Source organism: Amblyraja radiata, chromosome 4, assembly GCF_010909765.2.
Source record: "Amblyraja radiata isolate CabotCenter1 chromosome 4, sAmbRad1.1.pri, whole genome shotgun sequence".
NCBI lineage: Eukaryota > Metazoa > Chordata > Chondrichthyes > Rajiformes > Rajidae > Amblyraja > Amblyraja radiata.
The window spans coordinates 26,322,949-26,346,759 of NC_045959.1; the positions used below are offsets into that span (position 1 = coordinate 26,322,949).

General features: G+C 42.2%; 1 protein-coding gene across 3 annotated transcripts in view; it reads right to left on the reverse strand.

The window, feature by feature from the left end:
* The window catches only part of ano10 (anoctamin 10), a 42,674-nt gene that overhangs the window by 4,132 nt on the left and 14,731 nt on the right, over nucleotides 1–23,811 (reverse strand). For all 3 annotated transcript variants that reach the window (XM_033019111.1, XM_033019112.1, XM_033019110.1), the window contains exons 7-12: nucleotides 22,118–22,173; nucleotides 20,522–20,596; nucleotides 18,897–19,076; nucleotides 16,214–16,405; nucleotides 14,012–14,140; nucleotides 3,396–3,512 (exon numbers count right to left, since the gene is read on the reverse strand). In XM_033019111.1, the coding sequence (XP_032875002.1) occupies nucleotides 3,396–3,512; nucleotides 14,012–14,140; nucleotides 16,214–16,405; nucleotides 18,897–19,076; nucleotides 20,522–20,596; nucleotides 22,118–22,173 (749 nt within the window). The remainder of the gene's footprint in view (nucleotides 1–3,395; nucleotides 3,513–14,011; nucleotides 14,141–16,213; nucleotides 16,406–18,896; nucleotides 19,077–20,521; nucleotides 20,597–22,117; nucleotides 22,174–23,811) is intronic.

Consider the following 23,811-nt stretch of genomic DNA (forward strand, 5'->3'; position numbering starts at 1 on the left):
CCACAGATTCACCACTCTCTGTGTAAAAAATGATTTTCTCATCTCGGTCCTAAAAGACTTCCCTCTTATCCTTAAACTGTGACCCCTTCACATAATTCACACAAACATGTGAATTAAATAAAATACCAGTGCAAAAGGAGGCTACAGATTTTTGGTTATTGAGTAGAGCTACTACTCGTGGAAAAAAGCTGTTTTTATGTCTGGCTGTGGCGGCTTTGACAGTCCGGAGTCGCCTTATAGAGGGAAGTGATTCAAAGAGTTTGTGGCCAGGGTGAGAGGGGTCAGAGATGATCTTGCCTGCTCGCTTCCTAGCCCTTGCAGTATACAATTCATCACTGGAGGGAAGGTTGCAGCCAACAACCTCAGCTGATCAGACAATTCGCTGCAGCCTCCAGATGTCGTGCTTGGTGGCTGAGCCAAACCAGACCATGATGGAGAAGGTGAGGACAGACTGTACGATGGCCGTGTAGAATTGGACCATCATTGCCTGTGGCAGATTGTGCTTCCTCAGCTGCCGCAGGAAGTACATCCTCTGTTGTGCCTTTTTGACTGTGGAGTCGATGGTAGCCCCCCACTTAAGGTCCTTGGAGATGATGGTTCCCAGGAACTTAAAAGACTCCACAGATGTGACTGTGGTGCTGTTGATGGTGAGTGGGGTGAGGGGAGGGGGAGCTCTCCTAAAGTCTACAATCAATTCCACTGTCTTAAGAGCATTGAGCTCCAGGTTGTTGCGATGGCACCAGGATGCCATTGCAACAAGAAGTTGCAAAGGCAATGATCCCCCCAGAAGATGGAAAAGGGGTGAAGGTGGGAAGATGTGACTGGTGCTGGGAGCACGTTGAAGGTGGGAGAAATGTTGGAGAATGTGTGGTATACGTGGCATGAAAGGCAAGGACCAGAGGAACTCTATCCTTGTTCCATCCGGGGGGAGAAGAAATAAGAGGATAACTACAGGACACAGAGGAGACACAAGTGAGGAATCCAGATAAGATAGCAAGGGGAAACAACGTTTACATCTTGGATGTCCTAGAACGGAAAGCCGATGCTTTCCTAGGGAGCAGATGCGGCAGAAACAGAAATTAAGAGTAAGGAATAGTGTCTTTGTAAGAGGCAGGTTGGGAGGAGGAGTAGTAACTGCAGGGGTTGGTGGCTTTGTAGTAGATGTCTGTTGATGGTCTCCTTCACAGGGGACAGACTGAGAGATCAAGAAATGGAATCGAGGTATCAGAGATAATCCAAGTGAATTTGATGGCAGGGTGGAACCTAATTGTAAAGCTACTGAAATCAACGAGTTCTGCTTGAGCGCAGCAGGCAGTCCCGGTGCAGTTGTCAATGTAGCAGATAAAGAAGGGGAATTATGCCAGTGTACCTATGGAACAAAGACTTTCAATGTAACCAACAAAAAGGCAGGCCCATGCGAGTACCCATGGATACATCTTTAACGTGAAGAAAATGAGAGGAGGCAAAAGAGAAGTTGTTGAGGGCGAGGATAAATTCTGGTAGACAGAGATAGTGTTAGTAGAGAGAAACTAATTATCTGTTCAAAGAACTGGAAGACCTTGAGACGTTCCCGGTGGTGAGTGGAAGTGTAAATGGTCAGGACTTTCAAGGTAAAGATGTTAATAGGGGCCGAGGAACTGAGAGTTAAAGAATTGAAGGACATGCGAGGCATCGCTGATGTAGGGCAGAAGGGACTGGGAATGGGGTGATAGTATGAAATCACTGTATTTGGAGATGAGTTCTGTGGGGCAGAAGCAGGCAGAAATAATGGGTATGCCAGGGCAGTCGTGTTTGTGCATGTTGGGAAGGAGATACAAGTGTGGGGATGGGGAACTATACAGTTGGAGGCTGTGGTGGGGAGATCAGCAGAGGTAATGAGATTAGTAATAACCTGGGAGATGATGGCCTGGTGTTCGGCTGTGGGGTCACAGTCAAGGGGTAGGTATGAAGAGGTGTCTGAGATTTGGCATCTGGTGGAGGTCAACCTGCCAAACTCCAATGGCACCTCCCTCCTGATTTGATACCAACGTTGGGATTGTTGCTGTGTGAATGGAGGGCTGTGCATTTAGAGCGGGCAAGACTGGAGTGGGCCAGGAGAGTGGAGGTCAGGCAGTTGATGTCACTCCAGCAGTTGGAAATTAAAAGGATCAGAGAGGGTAGAAATAATATTGATTTAGTACAACTTTGCACATAAATAATTAACATTTCCACTTAAGCAGCATCTCATTATGTTGAAAGTCTTAAAGTTTCTGATAGTGAATCATTCTGAAATGCTGAGTATGAGCCTTTCAGTTTTTGTGTCTCCCTATACCTTTTAATTCTGATCCAAAAATTAATTTAAGCCAGTCTGCACTCAACTATTTCAGTCAAAAGGTTTTCTGCTGGGTCGGTGATTTAGTGAACAATTTCTCCCAAGCCACAACTAGCAGTTCCAGCTCTCCACTAAGTTACCTTCCTCCTATTTATACTTTAAAATAAAAAATGAATTGTTCATTTCTGCTAGCTTTTTCAGAAAATGAAATCATGAAATCAGAAAGAATGACTGCCAGCCATTCCCCTCAGCAAATATTTTTATGTAGCAAACTTCGATGCTACATGAATAAATGTTGATATTTCTAAATGTCAGCAAGCCATATTTCAAAGGTCATTGATCTTCACGCATTCTAATCACAAAGTATGGGGAATAGTGACATCATAAGCAACATCAACATAGCGAAGGGCTTCTACTGCCCAAATTGCAGAGTATGTTGACTTCCAGTCGGTGCTTTAACTGAGAGACTACCTGCCCTTCTGGTGGCAGTATTCAGAGGCACTGGTGCTGTCTGCACTGTCCTGGTCAATACAATGCAAGAGTTTCTCATTTCTATTATGAAACACTTCAGCAATCACATTTTCCATCTTATTATTCTGACTACTTGTTTAAGAAGGAACTGCAGATGCTGGAAGATCGAAAGTACACATAAATGCTGGAGAAACTCAGCGGGTGCAGCAGCATCTATGGAACGAAGGAAATAGGCAATGTTTCGGGCCGAAACCCTTCTTCAGATTCTGACTACTTGAACTGTATGGCCAACTGTCCAGAAAACAATGTCATTGAGCATTTAGAAAAGTCTTAATAAAATGCATATAAACTCTTTTCACAAATAAAAACGTTTGCATTTAACCAAGAAATTTGGTGATCTACTAACTCCTACAGCACTCAGTTCAAGCTCAAAGTCCACACTTCACCTGGATAAGTGGTCGTTTGCCACTGCCATGGTAGACTGTGCAGAAAAAGGAAAAGAAAGCCTCTACTTATGCCAAACATATATGCGATAGAAATGCATGATAGAAATAAGCTGTAACATCTTAAATCTAATTCATTATTAACTATTGCAGCCAAACTCCTTCCTTACCTTTCGCTTGAATGCCTCCAAGGACTCAAATTCCATCTTGGCCACTTTGGTACGGATATCACTGGGTATGTCAGAGATAGCAAGTGCCAGGATAAATTTCAAAGCCAACAAGGCATGCTGCAAAATGTAATTTAAACATTAAACATTAACATGAATGGAAATACTCTAAATTAAAAAGTAAAATTTACAATTACATATTTAAAATTATTCCACAATATCCAACATGCAAGAACATGCACACTTTATTTCCGATCTCAACAATGCCCTAAATAATTGTAGCAGGACATGCTTACACTTGTACTCAAATCCTCATTCAATAAAGATCAAAACTCCATTTACCTTCTTAAATGCTTGTTGCATCTGCATGTTACCTTTCAGTAAATTGTGCACAAGAATAACCAGATCTATGAATATTTCCCAATCTTTTGCACTAAAAAGATACTCCATATCTTTTGTTCTTTTGCCAAAATGCATGAGCTCAAGTTTTTTCCATGTTAAGATACATCTGCCAAGCTGTTTCACACAAGAATGCCTCTTCCGGCACCCGCTGTTAATCTTTGCTCTTAATCACAGAGCGGGGCGAGGAGAATAAAGCCCTGGAGGCGGGGCTAAGTCCACATGCCCGCTGTGAGTCCCCATCGCATCCCCAACCCCTTCCCCTCTTGTCCCCCTCGCTGGATCCTGCCCCCGTCCCCCGTGATACCGCATCTCCCCATGGCTCTCTCCCCCACACCCGAACCCGCCTCCCACACACCCCTCCCTTCCACACAACGCTCCCCAAACCCCACCCTGCCCACACATACCCCCCCACACACACACCACCCCTCTTCCCACACATACACCCCCCCCCACAACCCCTCCCCACCACAATCGATCCCGGCCCACACACCCTCCCAAAATGCACCCCCCCCCCACAATGCCACACTCCCCGCCCACACACCCCCCTCCCCCCCACACCTCTCCCTCACCCACAAACCCCTCCTCCACAACACCCCCTGCCTACAACCCCCCCCCCCCGCCCACACATACACTCCTCCCCAAACCACCCCCTCCCACATCCTCCTCCCCTCCTCGCAAACCCCTCCAGCCCACATATGCACTTCCTCACCCCCCCCACAATGCCACACTCCCTTATACTCAAACACTCAAATATACCACATATTATAAATTCCAATGATTTTCCAATGACCAATGTCAAGCTGACAGATCAGAAGTTCACAGTTTTCTCCATCCTTCCTTCCTTCAATATTGGTTATAATTGCAACAATCTAATCTGCAAGAACCAGTCCAGAATCCATAAAAAGTTGCATAGTGATAACCAGAGCATCAACTACCCCCATGAACACCACCTTAAAACCTCTAGAATGTAGATCATCGGCTTCTTGTAATTCATCAGTCATCAGGCAGATTAACCTTTCTAGTTGTTCTGAACTTCACTGATACTACTTTCTTTACTTTCTCATTTGTAAGTATCTTGGTTCTCCAGTTCATCTAGAATGTTTTTTATACTTTCTTCTACGGAAAACAGTCAAAAAGTTTTAATTTCTCTGCCAACTCTTTATTCCCCAAGAGAAATATTTACTTGGGCTAGCACTGGACAAACCAACATTAAATTGAGCAAAAGTTGGTGATGATATAGAGACCACAATGAGAATGAGAGGCTGAAAGATTTTAAGGATAGGATAAGGAGGGGTAGGGGAAGGCTGCTGTGGAGCATGGAATTTCTTGAGTCAGAAGGCTGTGGAGGCAAAGTCAATGGATACTTTTAAGGCAGAGATAAATAGATTCTTGATTAGAATGGCCGCCAGGGGTTATGGTGAGAAGGCAGGAAAATGGGGCTAGGAAGGAGAGATAGATCAGCCATGGTTGAATGGCAGAGTAGACGATGGGCTGAATGGGCTAATTCTGCACCTATCACAGGAGCAGAATTCTGAAAGAATTTCCTTATAGAAACTTACAAAATTCTTAAGGGGTTGGACAGGCTAGATGCAGGAAGATTGTTCCCGATGTTGGGGAAGTCTAGAACAAGGGGTCACAGTTTAAGGATAAGGGGGAAATCTTTTAGGACCGAGATGAGAAAAAAAAATTTCACACAGAGAGTGGTGAATCTGTGGAATTCTCTGCCACAGAAGGTAGCTGAGGCCAGTTAATTGGATATATTTAAGAGGGAGTTAGATGTGGCCCTTGTGGCTAAAGGGATCAGGGGGTATGGAGAGAAGGCAGGTACAGGATACTGAGTTGGATGATCAGCCATGATCATATTGAATGGCGGTGCAGGCTCGAAGGGCCGAATGGCAACAATGAAACCTATTTTCTATGTTTCTATGATCCTTATGACAGGAGAAGAATTAGGCCGTTCGGCCCATCAAGTCTACTCCGCTATTCAATCATGGCTGAGTATAAGGGTAACAAGCATTAAGCACTTTAGGCCAACCCAAGATAGTAGAATTCAGCTAATTTATCATAACTTTTACCAAAGCTACCAGACTACCAGCTGCAAACTTAACTCATTTTGGAAACACTCACATAGGAGCAACCAAAAAGCTCCAGGGCCAACTAAAGAAATTGTCCTCATCACGTAAAAAAAATAATATATATATATACCTTTACACAAACCTTCCCAATTTTAAGGTTTCTCAAGTAGGTTTTTTTTTATTGAAGAAAAAAAGGAAAATGAACAAAATTAAGGTTAGTCTGTTAAAAATGGTAAAGTCAGCATTTCCATGGTGGTTAACAGGCACCTCGTGGGCAGATCTTTTCACATTTAGGTTCATATGATAATTGTACACGAGAAATTTCAAGGCACAGGTGTTAGTATAAGATTTCTAAACAAATGTTGAATGAAGCTTATGCACGGGGGAGTCCTTGCTGCTGGCAGAACCTGCAGGGAAGGATTTGAGGACGTGTACCACAATATTATGATGAAGATACTGGATACTTGTATTCAGAAGACCAAAACCCTCCAACAGTGACAAATCCGAATCCCACCAGTGAAATTTAATTCAAGAAATTAAATCCAGAATTAGAAACTAATATTAGTAAGGGTAAAACCTCTGTGGTCACTGAAGTTCTCCTGGGGAAGAAATCACCGTTATCACATACTTTGGCCCACATGCTAGATGGGGTTTACTCTGAACTCTCCAATGGCATGACATGGCAAGCTCCTCAGTTCAGAAATAATTAAGTTTGGACAATAAATGCCAGTGATAACCACATGCCATTAAATAGTCAAAGAGATAATTATCATCGCATCAAAGCCAAACCAATAAAGCATGAACATTTATCCCAATGCTTTCGCCCACAATCCTCCACATTAGATTGGAATGTACACCGTTACTTTCCCTGTCCATTCATGACCAAGATTGCTTCAGTGAGGTATCACAGCTTCCATTTCCAGTAACTTAAACTAAATCAATTATTAAACACATTTTTCAAGGCCAAGTCTAACATTGAACATGAGCAACTGGATGCCTTACTACAGAAAAACCCACATTCACTAATGACATACTGTAGTGATCCCACGGCCCCCTCTGCTGGCAGCAAATGTGTTAGTGGGTAAAATAACAAACTTTATCACAACTGAAAGGAGTGCGCTTTATTATTCTAGTGCTAATGTCATCATGTATTAGGGAGGCAGTTGGTCGTAGAATTGATACTCAAAAATTAACTACCATGAGGCACAGACCATAAAAAAACGATGAGCATGATGTCTCAGCATTTTACAGCCCAATTAAACATATTTGAAGCGTAGTCACAACTGTAATTAGACAAGTACAGCATAGCAAAATCCTCCATAGCACAGTGTGACAATAGCAACAAGATAATCAATTTCTGGTGATGTTGAAGTACAAATACTACCCAAAACACCAGGGAGGACTTCTAGAAACATAGAAAATAGGTGCAGGAGGAGGCCATTCGGCACGTCAAGCCAGCAACGCCATTCATTGTGATCATGACTGATCGTCCCCTATCAATAACCCATGCCTGCATTCTCCCCATATCCCTTGACTCCGCTAGCCCCTAGAGCTCTATCTAACTCTCTCTTAAATCCATCCAGTGACTTGGCCTCCACTGCCCTCTGTGGCAGGGAATTCCATAAATTCACAACTCTGAGTGAAAAAGTTTTTCTCACCTCAGTCTTAAGTGACCTCCCCTTTATTCTAAGACTGTGGCCCCTGGTTCTGGACTCGCCCCACATTGGGAAAATGTTTCCTGCATCTAGCTTGTCCAGTCCTTTTATAATTTTATATGTTTCTATAAGATCACCCTCATCCTTCAAAACTCCAGTGAATACAAGGCTAGTCCTTTCAATCTTTCCTCAAATGACAGTCCCGCCATCCCAGGGATCAATCTCGTGAACCTACGCTGCACTGCCTCAATCACAAGGATGTCCTTCCTCAAATTAGGAGACCAAAACTGTACACAATACTCCAGATGTGGTCTCACCATTTCTCTGCCATTTTTCAAAATGGTGTCATGGATCTATCATGTCCACCAACCCAATATGGGCAGAATATAATGAGAATATTAGTGTCCAGAAAAGTGTATCCAGTTGGTTGTAAAGGTATAGGTCACTCAACCTCTCAAAAGCATTTCCCCAGTCCAATCGTGGCTGAATTATTTATCAGTTCCCTTGATAACTAAAGATGATAACTATCTTATGATCTCCATTCCAATCCAAATTGATAGCCACCATCTACAATCTTTTGAGGTTAGCTTCAAAATTTCTAGTACAAGACAATGTATTTCCCGATTGTTCTGGCAGAAGAAAATCTTAACAGATTCTACAGGTATAATAAGAGTAATAGAATAACAAGGCACATAATAGTCCCTGTTAAGTATAAGCATGGCTGTCTGTGTAGGAAGGAATTGCAGATGCTGGTTTAAACCGAAGATAGACACAAAAAGCTGGAGTAACTCAGCGGGTCAAGCAGCATCTCTGGAGAAAAGCAATAGGTTACATTTTGGGTCGAGACCTTTCCTCAGATTGAGAGTCAGGGGAAATGGAAATGAAAAATATAGACGGTGATGTAAAGAGATACAGGAGATCGCCCAGTTGCCAAACACTTTAATCCCCCTTCCCATTCCCACACTGATCTTTCTGTCCCAGGCCTTCTCCAGTGTCAGAGTGCGGCCAAATGCAAATTGGAGGAACAGCATCTCATATTTCGCTTGGGCAGCTTGGGTGGTATGAATATTGATTTCTGTAACTTCAAGTAACCCCTACATTCCCTCTCTCCATCCCTTCCCCACGTCATACCAGTTTTAAAGTCATCTTGTCGAGTCTCATGGTCTGTACTCGTTCTCACCTAACAAATAGCTAACAATGACCCATTTCCTTTATCATCATTACTTTTTTGCATATCTTTCATTCATTTGTTCTATATCTCTCAACATCAGCGTCTATATTTCTTGTTTTCCTTTCCTTTGACTGTCTGAAGGATCTTGACTCAAAACGTCACAGTTTCTCCAGAGACCCTGCCTGACCTGCTGTTAACCAGCTTCTAGTGTCAAACATGGCTGTCTAACCATGGGAGCAGGGATAGGAGGTAACTAAATTATTTTTAATCTGATTTACTGAAGAGGGGTCAAGGAAGCAAAGAAACTAAGGTAAATTAGTTATCCAAGATAAATTTAAAAGTGAAGGATCCAGTGGAATATTAAAGTGGATAATTCCTCAGGACTTGGGCCCATGTGTATTCTCAAACACTGTGAGAAGAAATTGCTCAGGCATTGGCAGAGATATTTGCATCACCTTTAGCCACGGCGGAAGTAGTGGAAAACTGAAGGATGCCGAATGCTGTACCTTTAATTAAGAAGGGCAGAAGGACAAGCCATAGAACAGGTCAGTGAGCGTGACATCAGTGACAAATAAATGACTGGAGCGGACTCGGAGGGACAGGAATTACCAGTATTTGCTTAAGCAAGGACTGATGTACAGGACTATGTGCATGGAAATTCAAGTTTTTACTTTGAAGTGTTCAGCAAGAGGATCAATGAGGGCAGGACAGTAAATATTGTCGATATGGACTTTAGCAAGACCTTTGACAAGGCCCCACATGGTAGATGTGATCTAGCCAACTGGATTCAAAATTGGCTTGTTGGAAGGAGGAGGGTTGTTTTTCAAATTGGTGAGGCACAGTGGGGCAGCTGCCGCCCGAGAGTGCCAGAGCCCAAGGTTCGATCCTGACCTTGGGCGCTGTCCAAGCTCCACAAAGCAAAGATCTGTGGTTAATTGGTCTCTGGAAATTGCCCCCAGCGTGTAGGGAATGGATGCAAAAGTGGGAATAGTGTGAATGGGTGATCGATGGTCAGCATAAACTTGGCGGGCTGAAACAATTGTTTTTATGATGCATCTCTAAGCTAAAATTGGAGGCATGTGAGTGGTGGTGCGTTACAGCGATCGTTGCAGGGTATCTTGCTTGTCCATCTATATTAATGAATTGAATGACAACGTGAATGATCAGAGTCTTTTTCCCAGGATAGGATCCAGGGCTAGAGGATATGAGTATAATGTGAGAGAGGAAGGAGCAAGAGAGTTCTTCAGTGTGGAAATTCAGCCCAACTTGCTCACGCCGACCAACATGCCCCATCTGCCTCAGGTTGGCCTATATCATTCTAAACATCCTATCCATGTACTTGTCCAAATGTCTTTTAAACATTGTCATTGTACCTGCCCCAACTGCCTCCTCTGGCAGCACTTCCCATACACCCACCACCCTTTATGTAAAAAAGTTGCCCCTCAGATTCCTATTAAATCTTTCCCCCCCCCCCCCCCCCCCCACCTTAAACCCATGTTATCTGGTTCTCCATTCACCTAGAAATAAATACACTGTATTTACCCTATCAAATCCCCTCGTGATTTTATATACCTCTATAAGATCACCCCTCATTCTCCTATACTGCTCAACCTCTCTATAGCTCAGGCCTTTGAGTCCTGACAATATCTGCGCAAATCTTTTCTGCGCCCTTTCCAGCTGAACACCATCTTTCATATCCAGGGTGATCAAAACTGAACACAATACTCTAAACGAGGCCTCGCCAATGTCTTGTACAACTGTAACATAACTTATTTCCACAAAAGAAGATAAGACACGAAATGCTGATGTAACTCAACGGGACAGGCAGCAGCCCTGGAGAGAAGGAATGGGTGACATTTTTGGGCCAGGCCCTTTTTCAGACTGATGAAGGCCAATGTGCTGAAAGCCTACTTGACCACCCTATCGACCTGTAACAACACTTTCAAGGAAATATGTAGCTGCACTCCTAGATCCCTCTGCTCTACAATATTCCCAGAGCCCTCATATTAATTGTGAAGGTCCTGCCCTGGCTTGATTCCCCCAAATGCAACACTTTGCACTTACCACCCTCTAATTAAACCCCATTAACCATTTCTCAGCCCACCCACCCGAGCAAGATCCTGCCACAATTTGTGCCACAAGAGAGGGGGGGGGTTTAAATGTGCATATTTTAATGCTAGGAGCATTGTAAGAAAAGTGGATGAACTTAGAGCCTGGATTGACACCTGGAAGTATGATGTTGTGGCGATCAGTGAAACATGGTTGCAGGAGGGCTGTGATTGGAAACTAAATATTCCAGGATTTCGTTGCTTCAGGTGTGATAGAATTGGAGGGGCAAGAGGTGGAGGTGTTGCATTGCTTATCAGGGAAGATATTACAGCAGTGCTTTGGCAGGATAGATTAGCGGGCTCGTCTAGGGAGGCTATTTGGGTGGAACTGAGAAATGGGAAAGGGGTAGCAACACTTATAGGGGTGTATTATAGACCGCCAAATGGGGAGCGAGAATTGGAAGAGCAAATATGTAAGGAGATTGCAGATATTAGTAGTAAGCACAAGGTAGTGATTGTGGGAGATTTCAATTTTCCACACATAGACTGGGAAACACATTCTGTAAATGGGCTGGATGGGTTGGAGTTTGTAAAATGTGTGCAGGATAGTTTTTTGCAACAATACATAGAAGTACCTACTAGAGAAGGGGCGGTACTGGACCTCCTGTTAGGAAATGAGATGGGTCAGGTGGCAGAGGTATGCGTTGGGGAACAGTTCGGGTCCAGTGATCACAATACCATTAGTTTCAATATAATTATGGAGAGGGACAAAACTGGACCTAGGGTTGAGATTTTTGATTGGAGAAAGGCTAACTTTGAGGAGATGCGAAAGGATTTAAAAGGAGTAAATTGGGACAGTTTGTTTTATGGGAAAGATGTGGAAGAGAAATGGAGTACATTTAAAGGTGAAATTTTAAGAGTACAGAATCTTTATGTCCCTGTTCGGTTGAAAGGAAATCGTAAAAATTGTAAAGAGCCATGGTTTTCAAGGGAAATTGGACACTTGGTTCGGAAAAAGAGGGAGATCTACAATAGTTATAGGCAGCATGGAGTAAATGAGGTGCTTGAGGAGTATAAAGAATGTAAAAAGAATCTTAAGAAAGAAATTAGAAAAGCTAAAAGAAGATATGAGGTTGCTTTGGCAAGTAAGGTAAAAGTAAATCCGAAGGGTTTCTACCGCTATATTAATAGCAAAAGGATAACGAGGGATAAAATTGGTCCATTAGAGAGTCAGAGTGGCCAACTATCTGCAGAGCCAAAAGAGATGGGGGAGATATTGAACAGTTTCTTTTCTTCGGTATTCACCAAGGAGAAGGATATTGAATTATGTGAGGTAAGGGAAACAAGTAGAGTAGCTATGGAAACTATGAGGATCAAAGAAGAGGAAGTACTGACACTTTTGAGAAATATAAAAGTGGATAAGTCTCCAGGTCTGGACAGGATATTCCCTAGGACATTGAGGGAAGTTAGTGTAGAAATAGCAGGGGCTATGGCAGAAATATTTCAAATGTCATTAGAAACGGGAATAGTGCCGGAGGATTGGCGTACTGCGCATGTTGTTCCATTGTTTAAAAAGGGGTCTAAGAGTAAACCTAGCAATTATAGACCTGTTAGTTTGACGTCAGTGGTGGGCAAATTAATGGAAAGAATACTTAGAGATAATATATATAAGCATCTGGATAAACAGGGTCTGATTAGGAACAGTCAACATGGATTTGTGCCTGGAAGGTCATGTTTAACTAATCTTCTTGAATTTTTTGAAGATGTTACTCGGGAAATTGATGAGGGTAAAGCAGTGGATGTTGTGTATATGGACTTCAGTAAGGCCTTTGACAAGGTTCCTCATGGAAGGTTGGTTAAGAAGGTTCAATGGTTGGGTATTAATGGTGGAGTAGCAAGATGGATTCAACAGTGGCTGAATGGGAGATGCCAGAGAGTAATGGTGGATGGTTGTTTGTCAGGTTGGAGGCCAGTGACGAGTGGGGTGCCACAGGGATCTGTGTTGGGTCCACTGTTGTTTGTCATGTACATCAATGATCTGGACGATGGTGTGGTAAATTGGATTAGTAAGTATGCAGATGATACTAAGATAGGTGGGGTTGCGGGTAATGAAGTAGAGTTTCAAAGTCTACAGAGAGATTTATGCCAGTTGGAAGAGTGGGCTGAAAGATGGCAGATGGAGTTTAATGCTGATAAGTGTGAGGTGCTACATTTTGGCAGGACAAATCAAAATAGGACGTACATGGTAAATGGTAGGGAATTGAAGAATGTAGGTGAACAGAGGGATCTGGGAATAACTGTGCACAGTTCCCTGAAAGTGGAATCTCATGTAGATAGGGTAGTAAAGAAAGCTTTTGGTGTGCTGGCCTTTATAAATCAGAGCATTGAGTATAGAAGTTGGGATGTAATGTTAAAATTGTACAAGGCATTGGTGAGGCCAATTCTGGAGTATGGTGTACAATTTTGGTCGCCTAATTATAGGAAGGATGTCAACAAAATAGAGAGAGTACAGAGGAGATTTATTAGAATGTTGCCTGGGTTTCAGCAACTAAGTTACAGAGAAAGGTTGAACAAGTTAGGGCTTTATTCTTTGGAGCGCAGAAGGTTAAGGGGGGACTTGATAGAGGTTTTTAAAATGATGAGAGGGATAGACAGAGTTGACGTGGAAAAGCTTTTCCCACTGAGAGTAGGGAAGATTCAAACAAGGGGACATGACTTGAGAATTAAGGGACTGAAGTTTAGGGGTAACATGAGGGGGAACTTCTTTACTCAGAGAGTGGTAGCTGTGTGGAATGAGCTTCCAGTGAAGGTGGTGGAGGCAGGTTCGTTTTTATCATTTAAAAATAAATTGGATAGTTATATGGATGGGAAAGGAATGGAGGGTTATGGTCTGAGCGCAGGTATATGGGACTAGGGGAGATTATGTGTTCGGCACGGACTAGAAGGGTCGAGATGGCCTGTTTCCGTGCTGTAATTGTTATATGGTTATATGGTAATAACCTTCTTCACTATAAACCATCCCGAGTTGAGTTAGAGATGGCCAAACACAGTTTAATCAGACATGATCTATTTAATGCTTCCTGCTTGTCCACGTGCCAAGTCTATCCGTTCCAAGTGAGATTTGAATAATCTGTTCACAGATGCCATTAATCCTTTTTCTTTCTCGCATTAATTAAATAACAAAAATGGTGGGGGAGAAATTCCTCAATGAATATATACAGCACACTCCATCCCATTTAAGTCCATGAGTAGCAAATGTTTAACTTACCTCGATAGCCACAATGAGCAAGACAAGCTCTATGCCATTTGTATGAAAAAGATCCTTAATTTGGGGAGATATTCCAATCAATGCACAATTCGTCATCACCGAAATAATTCCCATTGTTTCAAAGGCTATCTACAAAATTAGGAAAATGTTCAATAAAACATACAATATTAAAATGGCGTCACACACACACAATGGGGGGGGGGGGGGAATAGGGAGAGGGGGAAGTAGGGGGAGAGGGGGAGAAGTGGGGGGAAAGGAGGGGGGGGAAGGAGGAGGGGGCAGAGGAGTGGGGCTGGAGGGGAAGAGAGAGGAGGGGAAGAGGACGGGGAGAGAGGGGGGGAGAGGAGGGGAGAGAGGAGGGGAAGAGAGGAGGGAAGAGAGGAGGGGAGAGAGGAGGGGAAGAGAGGAGGGGAAGAGAGGAGGGGAAGAGAGGAGGGGAAGAGAGGAGGGGAAGAGAGGAGGGGAAGAGAGGAGGGGAGGGGAAGAGAGGAGAGGAGGGGAAGAGAGGAGGGGAAGAGAGGAGGGGAAGAGAGGAGGGGAAGAGAGGAGGGGAAGAGAGGAGGGGAAGAGAGGAGGGGAAGAGAGGAGGGGAAGAGAGGAGGGGAAGAGAGGAGGGGAAGAGAGGAGGGGAAGAGAGGAGGGGAAGAGAGGAGGGGAAGAGAGGAGGGGAAGAGAGGAGGGGAAGAGAGGAGGGGAAGAGAGGAGGGGAAGAGAGGAGGGGAAGAGAGGAGGGGAAGAGAGGAGGGGAAGAGAGGAGGGGAAGAGAGGAGGGGAAGAGAGGAGGGGAAGAGAGGAGGGGAAGAGAGGAGGGGAAGAGAGGAGGGGAAGAGAGGAGGGGAAGAGAGGAGGGGAAGAGAGGAGGGGAAGAGAGGAGGGGAAGAGAGGAGGGGAAGAGAGGAGGGGAGAGGGGTGGGGGGGAGGAGAGGCAGAGGGTGGGAGGTGGAGGAGGGAGAGGAGGGAGAGAAGGGGGTTAGAGGGGGAGGAAGGGCGACTGGGCCTCGGGCGGGGCGGGGCGGCGCTTGGAGCGCTGCGGACGGCAGGCCGGTTGACTGTGAGCGAGAGGAACCATTGTGACGTCATGCAACTTGTTAGATTTTTAAAAGATATCAGATCGGTGAACAATTTTAGTAAAAAACTCAGGAAATAATTAATCAAACTTGAGGTGATTTTTGAAATCTCTACCGGAATATGTAAAAATGTCACCGTTGCTGCGTCGTGTTGTTAAAGACAATAAAGCACTCAAAGTAAATAAGTTGCAAATATGTTGTTTAACTTTAAATCTTGACAGTGAGTATCGAGTACAAATAACAGATTAAAGTACATTTCGTTGCATTTGCTCTGATCTGCCTCCCACAACATGACAACCTTGTAAGTTACTTCTTGGGTTTTAAACTCTTGTAACATCACCAACTAACCAGTGGATGAAACAATGCTCACATACAACTAGAACTTAAGGATTTAATAGTAAAATCTTGAAACATCATCTGTGCCAAAGCATGGGAGGTTTCAAAGGGGTGAAGGAAATTGCAGTCATATGTCTTGCAGGCCGACAGTGTGTGGACTATTTGTTGAACACAGCTTGAAGAATGTTAGTCGTGGAGTGCATTATTTTATTGTTCATAGCTTCTGTTTGACAAAGTAACATAATCCTAAATTTGAATTGATCTAAAATACCAATATATAAGTATAAAGCAAGAACAGTGAATAATGGAAACAACCAGCATGTCAAACAACGGCTGAGCGTTCCAATGAAAGGTCATCACCCGAAATGTGAACTCAGTTTGAAACAGAATAGAATACAAGAACATAAAAATGGAAGCATTCATGAGTTATTTGGTTAAACAAGCCGTTCCATCATTCATAGGGGCCCTGCTTTGTGTCTCACCTACTTGGATTCCTTAACGTTTTTTAATGCCCAAAGTTCTATCTGTCTCAGTTTTAAGTATACTCAAATGGCATTCACTATGGGGCGAAAAGTCCCAGCGATTCACTATGCTCTGCATAAGAGGATAATTTCATTAATGCTTAATAACCACCCCTTTTTTTGAGACCATGATCCTGTGACTCCAGGCTCTCCAGTCTGAGGGAACAACCTCTCAGCATCGATCATGTGTCAATCCGTCCCATAAGCAAACTTATTTCAGTGTAAGCACCTCTCATTCTTCTCAAATACACCAGGAAAATAGCAAGCTGTCAACTTACCAACCATACTCCTATGTCAGCTACAGGCTCAGAGAACGGCCGTTGAAAGACGGAGCACATTTTAAGTGCATCAGAGTAGACTTCAGTGATATTGTTCAAAACTGCCAATATGGCAGCAAGTGGATAGACGCATGAGAAAAGACTGACAAAGCCAAACTGCTGAAACAATTCCAAGTAATCATCAAATGTTCCCTGTGAGAAAGTAGAGAAAAATTTTAAAACACATTTACTGCACATGCCTCAGAAGATGACACTACAACCTGAACTACAAGTGTTTAAGCCTCATTCTCGACAGATCCCGTGCTGCATTGGAGTAAAACAATTAACAACATTATCAAGCAGGAGGTTCCAAGGGTACACAGGGAGTAATTGCTATTAGGCAAGTCCACATCCGACAGGCGGGAGTCATTTAAAAGATGCATTGAAGAAGTTCAGAGCCAGCATATTCCAGTAAGGAGGAAGGATAAGGGTGGCAAAACAAGGGAACCTTGAATGACCAAAGAGGTTGTAAATGTGGTCAAAATGAAAAAGGAAGCACTTGCAATGTTTGAGAATAGAATCAGACAAGACCTTTGTGGAATATAAAGAAAGGGGGAAATAACTCTTGTGGGCAATTGGAGAGGCCAAAACAATAGCGTTGATGTGTCAGATGAAAGAAAATCCCAAACCTTTTTATACCTAGGTTAAAGACAAGAGGGTAACCAGGGAGAAGGTAGGACGGCTCAAGGATAAAGGAGTGAATTTGGAGACTGGGGATACTAAATGGGTACTTTATTTCTGTTGTGGAGAATAGTAATATGCAAGGGCATTTTTAGAATAAGGTGGTGGTGTTGGGGCTCTTGGTGTGGATAAATCCCCAGGAACCGATTGTGGATTTTGGAAGAGGAAGGATGAGGACCCACAATCCTGTTCATATCAATGGGGTGATGGTGGAGAGAGTGAAAAACTTCAAATTCCTGGGCGTGCATATTTCCGAAGATCTTTCCTGGACCCAGCACACCGATGCAATTATAAAGAAAGCACATCAGAGCCTCTACTTCCAGAGAAGATTACGGAGATTCAGTATGTCAAAAAGGATTCTCCTGAACTTCAACAGGTGTGCAGTAGAGAGCATATTGACTGGTTGCATCATAGCTTGGTTCGGCAACTTGAACATCCAGGAACGGAAAAGACTGCAAAAAGTTGTGAGCACTGCCCATTCAATCAATGGCTCTGACCTTCCCTTCATCGAAGGGATTTCTCGGAGTCACTGCTTCAAAAAGGCAGCTAACCATCATCAGAGACGCACCTGGGCCACACACTCATTTCACCATTGCCATAGGGGAGAAGGTACATGAGCCTGAAAACTGTAACGTCCAGGTACAGCTTCTTTCCTTCAGCCATCAGGCTATTAAACACAACAACAAATAAGCTCTGAACTACAACAGACTACTATTATTATTATTGCACTATAATTGTTTGTTTTGAGTATGCGTGTGTACGTGTATACTTACATACACACACACATATACACACACACACACACATATATACACATATACACACACACACACATAGTGAACTTTTTTTCTCTCATTTATGTAGTATGTTTACATATTCTGTTGTGCTGCAGCAAGTAAGAATTTAATTGACATATGACAATAAAGCACTCTTGACCCAATGTGATATATCGCAGGTTATTGAGAGGGGCAAAAGAGAAGATTGCAGAAGCCTTAATGGAGATCTTTGTGTTTCTCTAGCTAGTGGCGAGGTCCGGGAGGACCAGAGTTGAGTTAATGCTGTTCTTTTAAGAAGTAGAGATAATCCATGGAATTGCATGCTGGTGAGCCTCACGTCAATGGTAAGGAAGCTATTGGAGAGAAATTGGGATATAATTTACTCCTATTTGGGGGTATTAGCTACAGGGAGAGGTTGGACAGGCTTGGATTGTTTACTCCTGTAACAATGAGGTTACAAAGAGGTAGAACTGATAGAAGTATATAAAATTACAAGAGACATTGATAGACAGTCAGAACCTTTTCCCTAGAAAGGAAAAATCAAATACTAGAGGGCACAATTTCAAGGTGAGAGGGGCAAAGTTTAAAGGAGATGTGCAGGGCATTTTTATTTTATTACAGCGGGTGGTGTGCATGGAACATGCTGCCGGGGGTGGTGTTTGAGGCAGATAGGATTGTGGCATTTAAGAGACTTTTGGATAGACATATGGATATGAAGGGAATGTATGGATGTGGATTGTGTACAGGCAGATAAGAGATGGTCTTGACATCGTGTTCAGCATAGACGTAAATGGCTGAAGGGCCTGTTCCTGTGCTGTTCTATGTTCCACACAGGCAATTGTGCCATTCTTACTCACATGATGTCAATTTAAACTCAGCCCAAGATTCCTTGCATACAATATCAGAACTCAATATTAATAATAGAGACAAAAGATTGCAGATGCCGGAATCTAGAGTAACTATCTGGATGGAAAGGAATATTTGAATGATCAGACTGGTGCAAGGTTTCGACCTAAACCATCGACCATTCCTTTCCATCCATAGATCCTACTCGACCTGATCTCCTCCAGCAGATTGCTTGTTGCTCAATGTTAACAATTGGCGTTAGCCCGGAGGTAAAAATCATTAAGAATCTGATGGCCATTGATGAAACTTTGCACAACTTTATAATTGTGACAGATACATACCAAATATTGTCCCATTTCTCCTTGCATTTGGATTTGATCGGCCAATGGAAGTTTTTCTATACTTGTTATGTGAAGTTTCTTCTTGATCCTTCTGATACGATGTTTTTGTAACCAATAAGGAAGCACTGATTCCATAAATTGATTGAGTATCTGTGAGGTGATGAGTAAGGCAGCCAGATTCTATAAGCACAAAATAAATCAGGGAAGTTATTGAGTAATTTACATTTTAGTAAAGATCTATTTTGTTTTATAGAGCTCTTTCCCTTTGACCTAACGAGGTCCAGACAAAACTGGGTGGCATTGTATAAATCAGCCAAGCAGCAATTGTTCACAACATATACTTGGTTGCATGCACATGGCACTAGTTCTCTAATATCATTAGATGGAAGACTTCACATAATATTAATTTTATGTGATCACACAGCATAGAAACATAGAAAATAGGTGCAGGAGTAGGCCATAGGAGGCTGTTGAGCCCATTTTGTCATTGTTCTTCTGTGAAAGCGCTGCATAATTTATGCCTTCCATCAGTTCATTCCTTACAAACATGCAAGCATGTAAATTCTTATTTTGAGGATGAATTGAATTCTAATTTGAATTTTTTCCTTTTATTCTGCTTTCATCACTTTCAGCAGCACAGCTAGTGGAAATAGTTTCTCATTTGAAACCTCAATTCAAATCTCCTTAATATTTTTGCTCCTGTCCCTCCACATAACTGAAGTCTCTCATCACTGGTATTATTCCGATTTATTTTCACTGTCGGATCTCCAAAATCTTAAGAGCATTTTTAAACTATAGGCCAAGAATCAGATACTACGCCATTTGGGCTAAACCAGTAACTGATGAAAAGTTTACCATCATTTCCTTGCTTTTATTTTCTGTGCTCCATATGTGCAACCAAAAATCAGGTTTTAGCTTGTACCACTTTCTTCAAAGATTTGTAGAAATTAATTCTGAATCCCATTGTTCCAGCATTAATTTTTCAATTGTACGCAACACAGAGCAGGTTAGATCTAGGAAGCGAATTGTGAGCCAGTTTTTAAAATTCCCCAGCATTAACCAAATCAGAGGTGATACCTTAGATTTGTTAAAAGGTCTGGACAATGTGATGAGATAAAGATTGTTCCTATCAGCTGAAGAGTGAGGATAGTCAGTGGCAAACGACCAGGAGATGAAAAGAGTTGAAATCTTTGCACACAACAGCTAGTCATTGATCTGAGTGGTGGAAGCAGTTCAATGGCTGCTTTCCAAAAATAAAATTAATAAAGAGAAAATTTTGCAAGAAAAGAGAAAACAAATTGGGTTGTCCTTGCAGAGAACCGCCATGGCCTCAAGGCAGATTTCCTTCAAGTTTTGATGGTTTTGATAATATGATTCTAAGAGAGGAAATTATTGGGGATATGTACACTTTGACTGTTATTTACCCATTAGGATAACTAATGGCCTAAAACGACAAATGTGGAGGGAAGCCACTTTTAGCAAAATGTTGAATAACTATGGACTATGCAACACAACTGAAGTTTTTATATACTCCTCACGTACACAAATCCAAGTTTTTATTACTTGTCCAGCCATGACACTCAACAACCAAATTAGTCAAGTCACTTACTTTCAAAATTATTTACCTGCCGTAGAAGTTTCATATCCTGAAGAACAAATGCGATGTAGAAGAGGGATGCAAAACAGTTTATGAAATTGAACTGCAAAGATGAAAAATGTGTGTAAGTAAATAAATGAAACAGGATAACAGAATTCTAAATTGGAATAAGTTAACACTTTAGTTCCTCATCTTTATTTTGATGGTGGTTACTTTGATACTGTTGCTTCAGCAGCAGAGATTAGCAAAAATTAATCCTATCAACGAAAGTTCTAGCAATTATGAATGCTTGTTGAAATATCAGATTTTTTGGTGCCTCCATATTTCCCGTTATTCTCCCTCTGCATGATTTGTTAAACCTTCCTTTTATGCAACAAAGTGGGCAGGCATTTTTTTTTCAGGATAACCAGTAATGGAGCTTTACCCCTTGAGATGATGCCTGGCTAACTCTGTTTTGAGATGTTATTTGGCATCACCAGTTACATTCATTTCCTGTTTTTCTTTCCCCTCCTAGACATTCACTGCCACCTCCTTTCACTTTTGTCCATCGATGATAAACTCCTCACGTACTCAAATAATATTCCTACAGAGATTTGTAAATACCTGAAAGCTATATCACTGTGGTACCCAAGACCACTACTGTCAATGTTCAACATGAAAGTTTGGTCACTGACAAATAGATAGAAGAGAAGGAAAGCTGTTAACTATTTAACCACTCCAGTTTACAACTTGGGGAAATTCAGGAAACACCATAGCTGTTGTAATTCTTACATAGATTTACAGACAAAAATCAGGCCATTCAGTCTAATTTTAATCCAACAGTCCATTCTGGTATTTACACTCCTCTTTGTCTAATGCTAAGAGCACATTTATCTAGTCATTCCTTCACTGTGTTAATGTAGTTCCCAGTTGAAAGCCACAAGTTTTTAACTTCAACTCTTCCATTTTCATAATTTTTCAAGCAGTTTCTCTTTGACTTCCTTATTTGATTTATGCTTGACTAATTTACATTTTGATCCCTTATATTGGATGACTCGATATCTAACCCATCAAACCCCTTCATAATCCAAAACCTCCAATGTGTTCTTCGACGGCAGAGGCACAGCTGAACTGATTTTATTACAAAAATGTAGAGCTAGGTTACCTAAAGATGATCCATGAAGGGTGCAAGTATAAATGATGCACTGCCAACAGATTAAACATGCATTCAAAACTTCCTAACTTGCCAGCAGCCAGTTGAGATCAACTGGTTTTCTCCACTCAGGGGGGTCAAAGAAATATTAAACCTCTGCTGCAATTGAATAAGATGATGACTGATGTGCACCTTAAGTCTGCACTCCAGCCATAGATTCAAATTATATTATTTTATAAACCACGAAACATCAACCAATGTCCAATTTAAAATTGATCGACATCTAACATCTACTGCATCTTGTGGAACACAGTTCCATTCCGCACTTTTTATAAAGAAACTTTTACTCATCAATCTTTTCAATAAAATCACCCTTTTAACTTTTCACACAATGCTAGCCAATGTAATATTTCTTCAATCCAACCCTCAGAGTCTGGGTCTTTTGAATACTGTGTGACATTTGATGAAACATAGCACTTTTATTAAACTTACCACTAATACTTTGAGAACCAAATGATTCTGATACGATGATTCGAGCCTGTGGTTTTCTACAAACACAGAATATGTACATCTATCAACCGTACAGTCAAATGGCTGGCAAACAATTAAAACCCGAGAAAACGTGGACAAATATTTCTTCCTGAAGAACAATGATAGACCCACATCGAATATATAGCACAGAAACAAGCCATTCAGTCCACAGAAATGGCGTCTCTCCTCCCATCCCTTTATCTTGAGCCTTTCCCACATCTTTCAATTTATTTAATGTGTCAACCTTCATCTGGTTTACTTCTAAAATCAGTGCTGTTATTTATCTCAATTGCAGCTTGTCCCCACATTCTAATCAATTTCCATGCACAGTGATACATTATTGATTACTTACATATTCAAGATCAGGTTTAATTGACTTATCATTTGTGATGCCATCCATAGCTCACCTAGTTGCATTTTTACCTCAAAGCTGAAAGATTATGGGTTCAAGTTCCTTGAGCACAAACATTGAGTCTGATATTATCAGTGCAGCACTGAAGGGGTGCTGCACTGTTGTAGGTAGTGTCTTTCAGATGAGATATTAAGCCTGGGGCCTTGTCTATTCTCTCAAGTGAACTAAAATTATTACCCAATATCACACACATAATGCCTGGTAATTTCTCAAACCGTTATCATGAAATCCTTTTCTGCAGAAAGAACTACTGAAATTAAAACGGTGACTGTTTTAATGGCTGCAAAATGCTCTGTGCTATCCTGAGATCAAGACAAGCTCTGTAAAAAAGGTGCACAAAAATACACGAAACCCTTGTTTTCGGCCCGAAACATTGCCTGTTTCCTTCGCTCCATAGATGCTGCTGCACCCGCTGAGTTTCTCCAGCATTTTTGTGTACCTTCGATTTTCCAGCATCTGCAGTTCCTTCTTAGACACAAGCTCTGTAAAAATACAGCTTTGCCGATCCTAGATGTTATTAGTCAGTTAATATTGGATCTGCACAATTACTGCTCCAAAGGTTCATGAAACAATTCCAAAGATAACAAACTATAGAAACAAACAAACAAACGGAACAATGCATTCTACGCACAGTTTGAACAGAAGGTTGGTGGTGGAATGCCACCCACCCCACCCGTCTCAGATACGGGGTTAACGTGGCAGATGCAAGATTGACTTTCCCGAGTGTGAATCAGCAGAAAGCAACTGTTCCGAATGGAGTCCCTGGCCAAGGCCTTTGCACATCATCTGGCAGAAGTATTCACAGATATCTTGAATCTCTCACTACTCGATTCCAAGGTTCCAACCTGCTTCAAAAAGACCACTGCCATCCACGTGCCAAAGAAAAGTAAGGTTGCATGCCTTAATAACTACTGTCAGTGGCTCTGACATTCATCATCATAAAGTGCTTCGAGAGACTGGTGACAGTGCACATTAATTCCAGCCCCCCAGTTAGCCTTGATCCACTGTAGTTTGCTTAACGTTGTAACAGTTTACAGCAGACATCATCTCCCTGGCCCTAAACTCATGTCTGGAACAACTAGATAACAAGTGCTACATTGGACTCTGATTTATCAACTATAGGACTGCCTTAAGTGCCATAATCCCATCCAAACTTATCTCCAAACTCTGGGACTTAGGAATCGGTTGTCGTCGTCCCCCAACTCCACCACTGTATCCTCGACCTCCTGACCCACAGACCCCA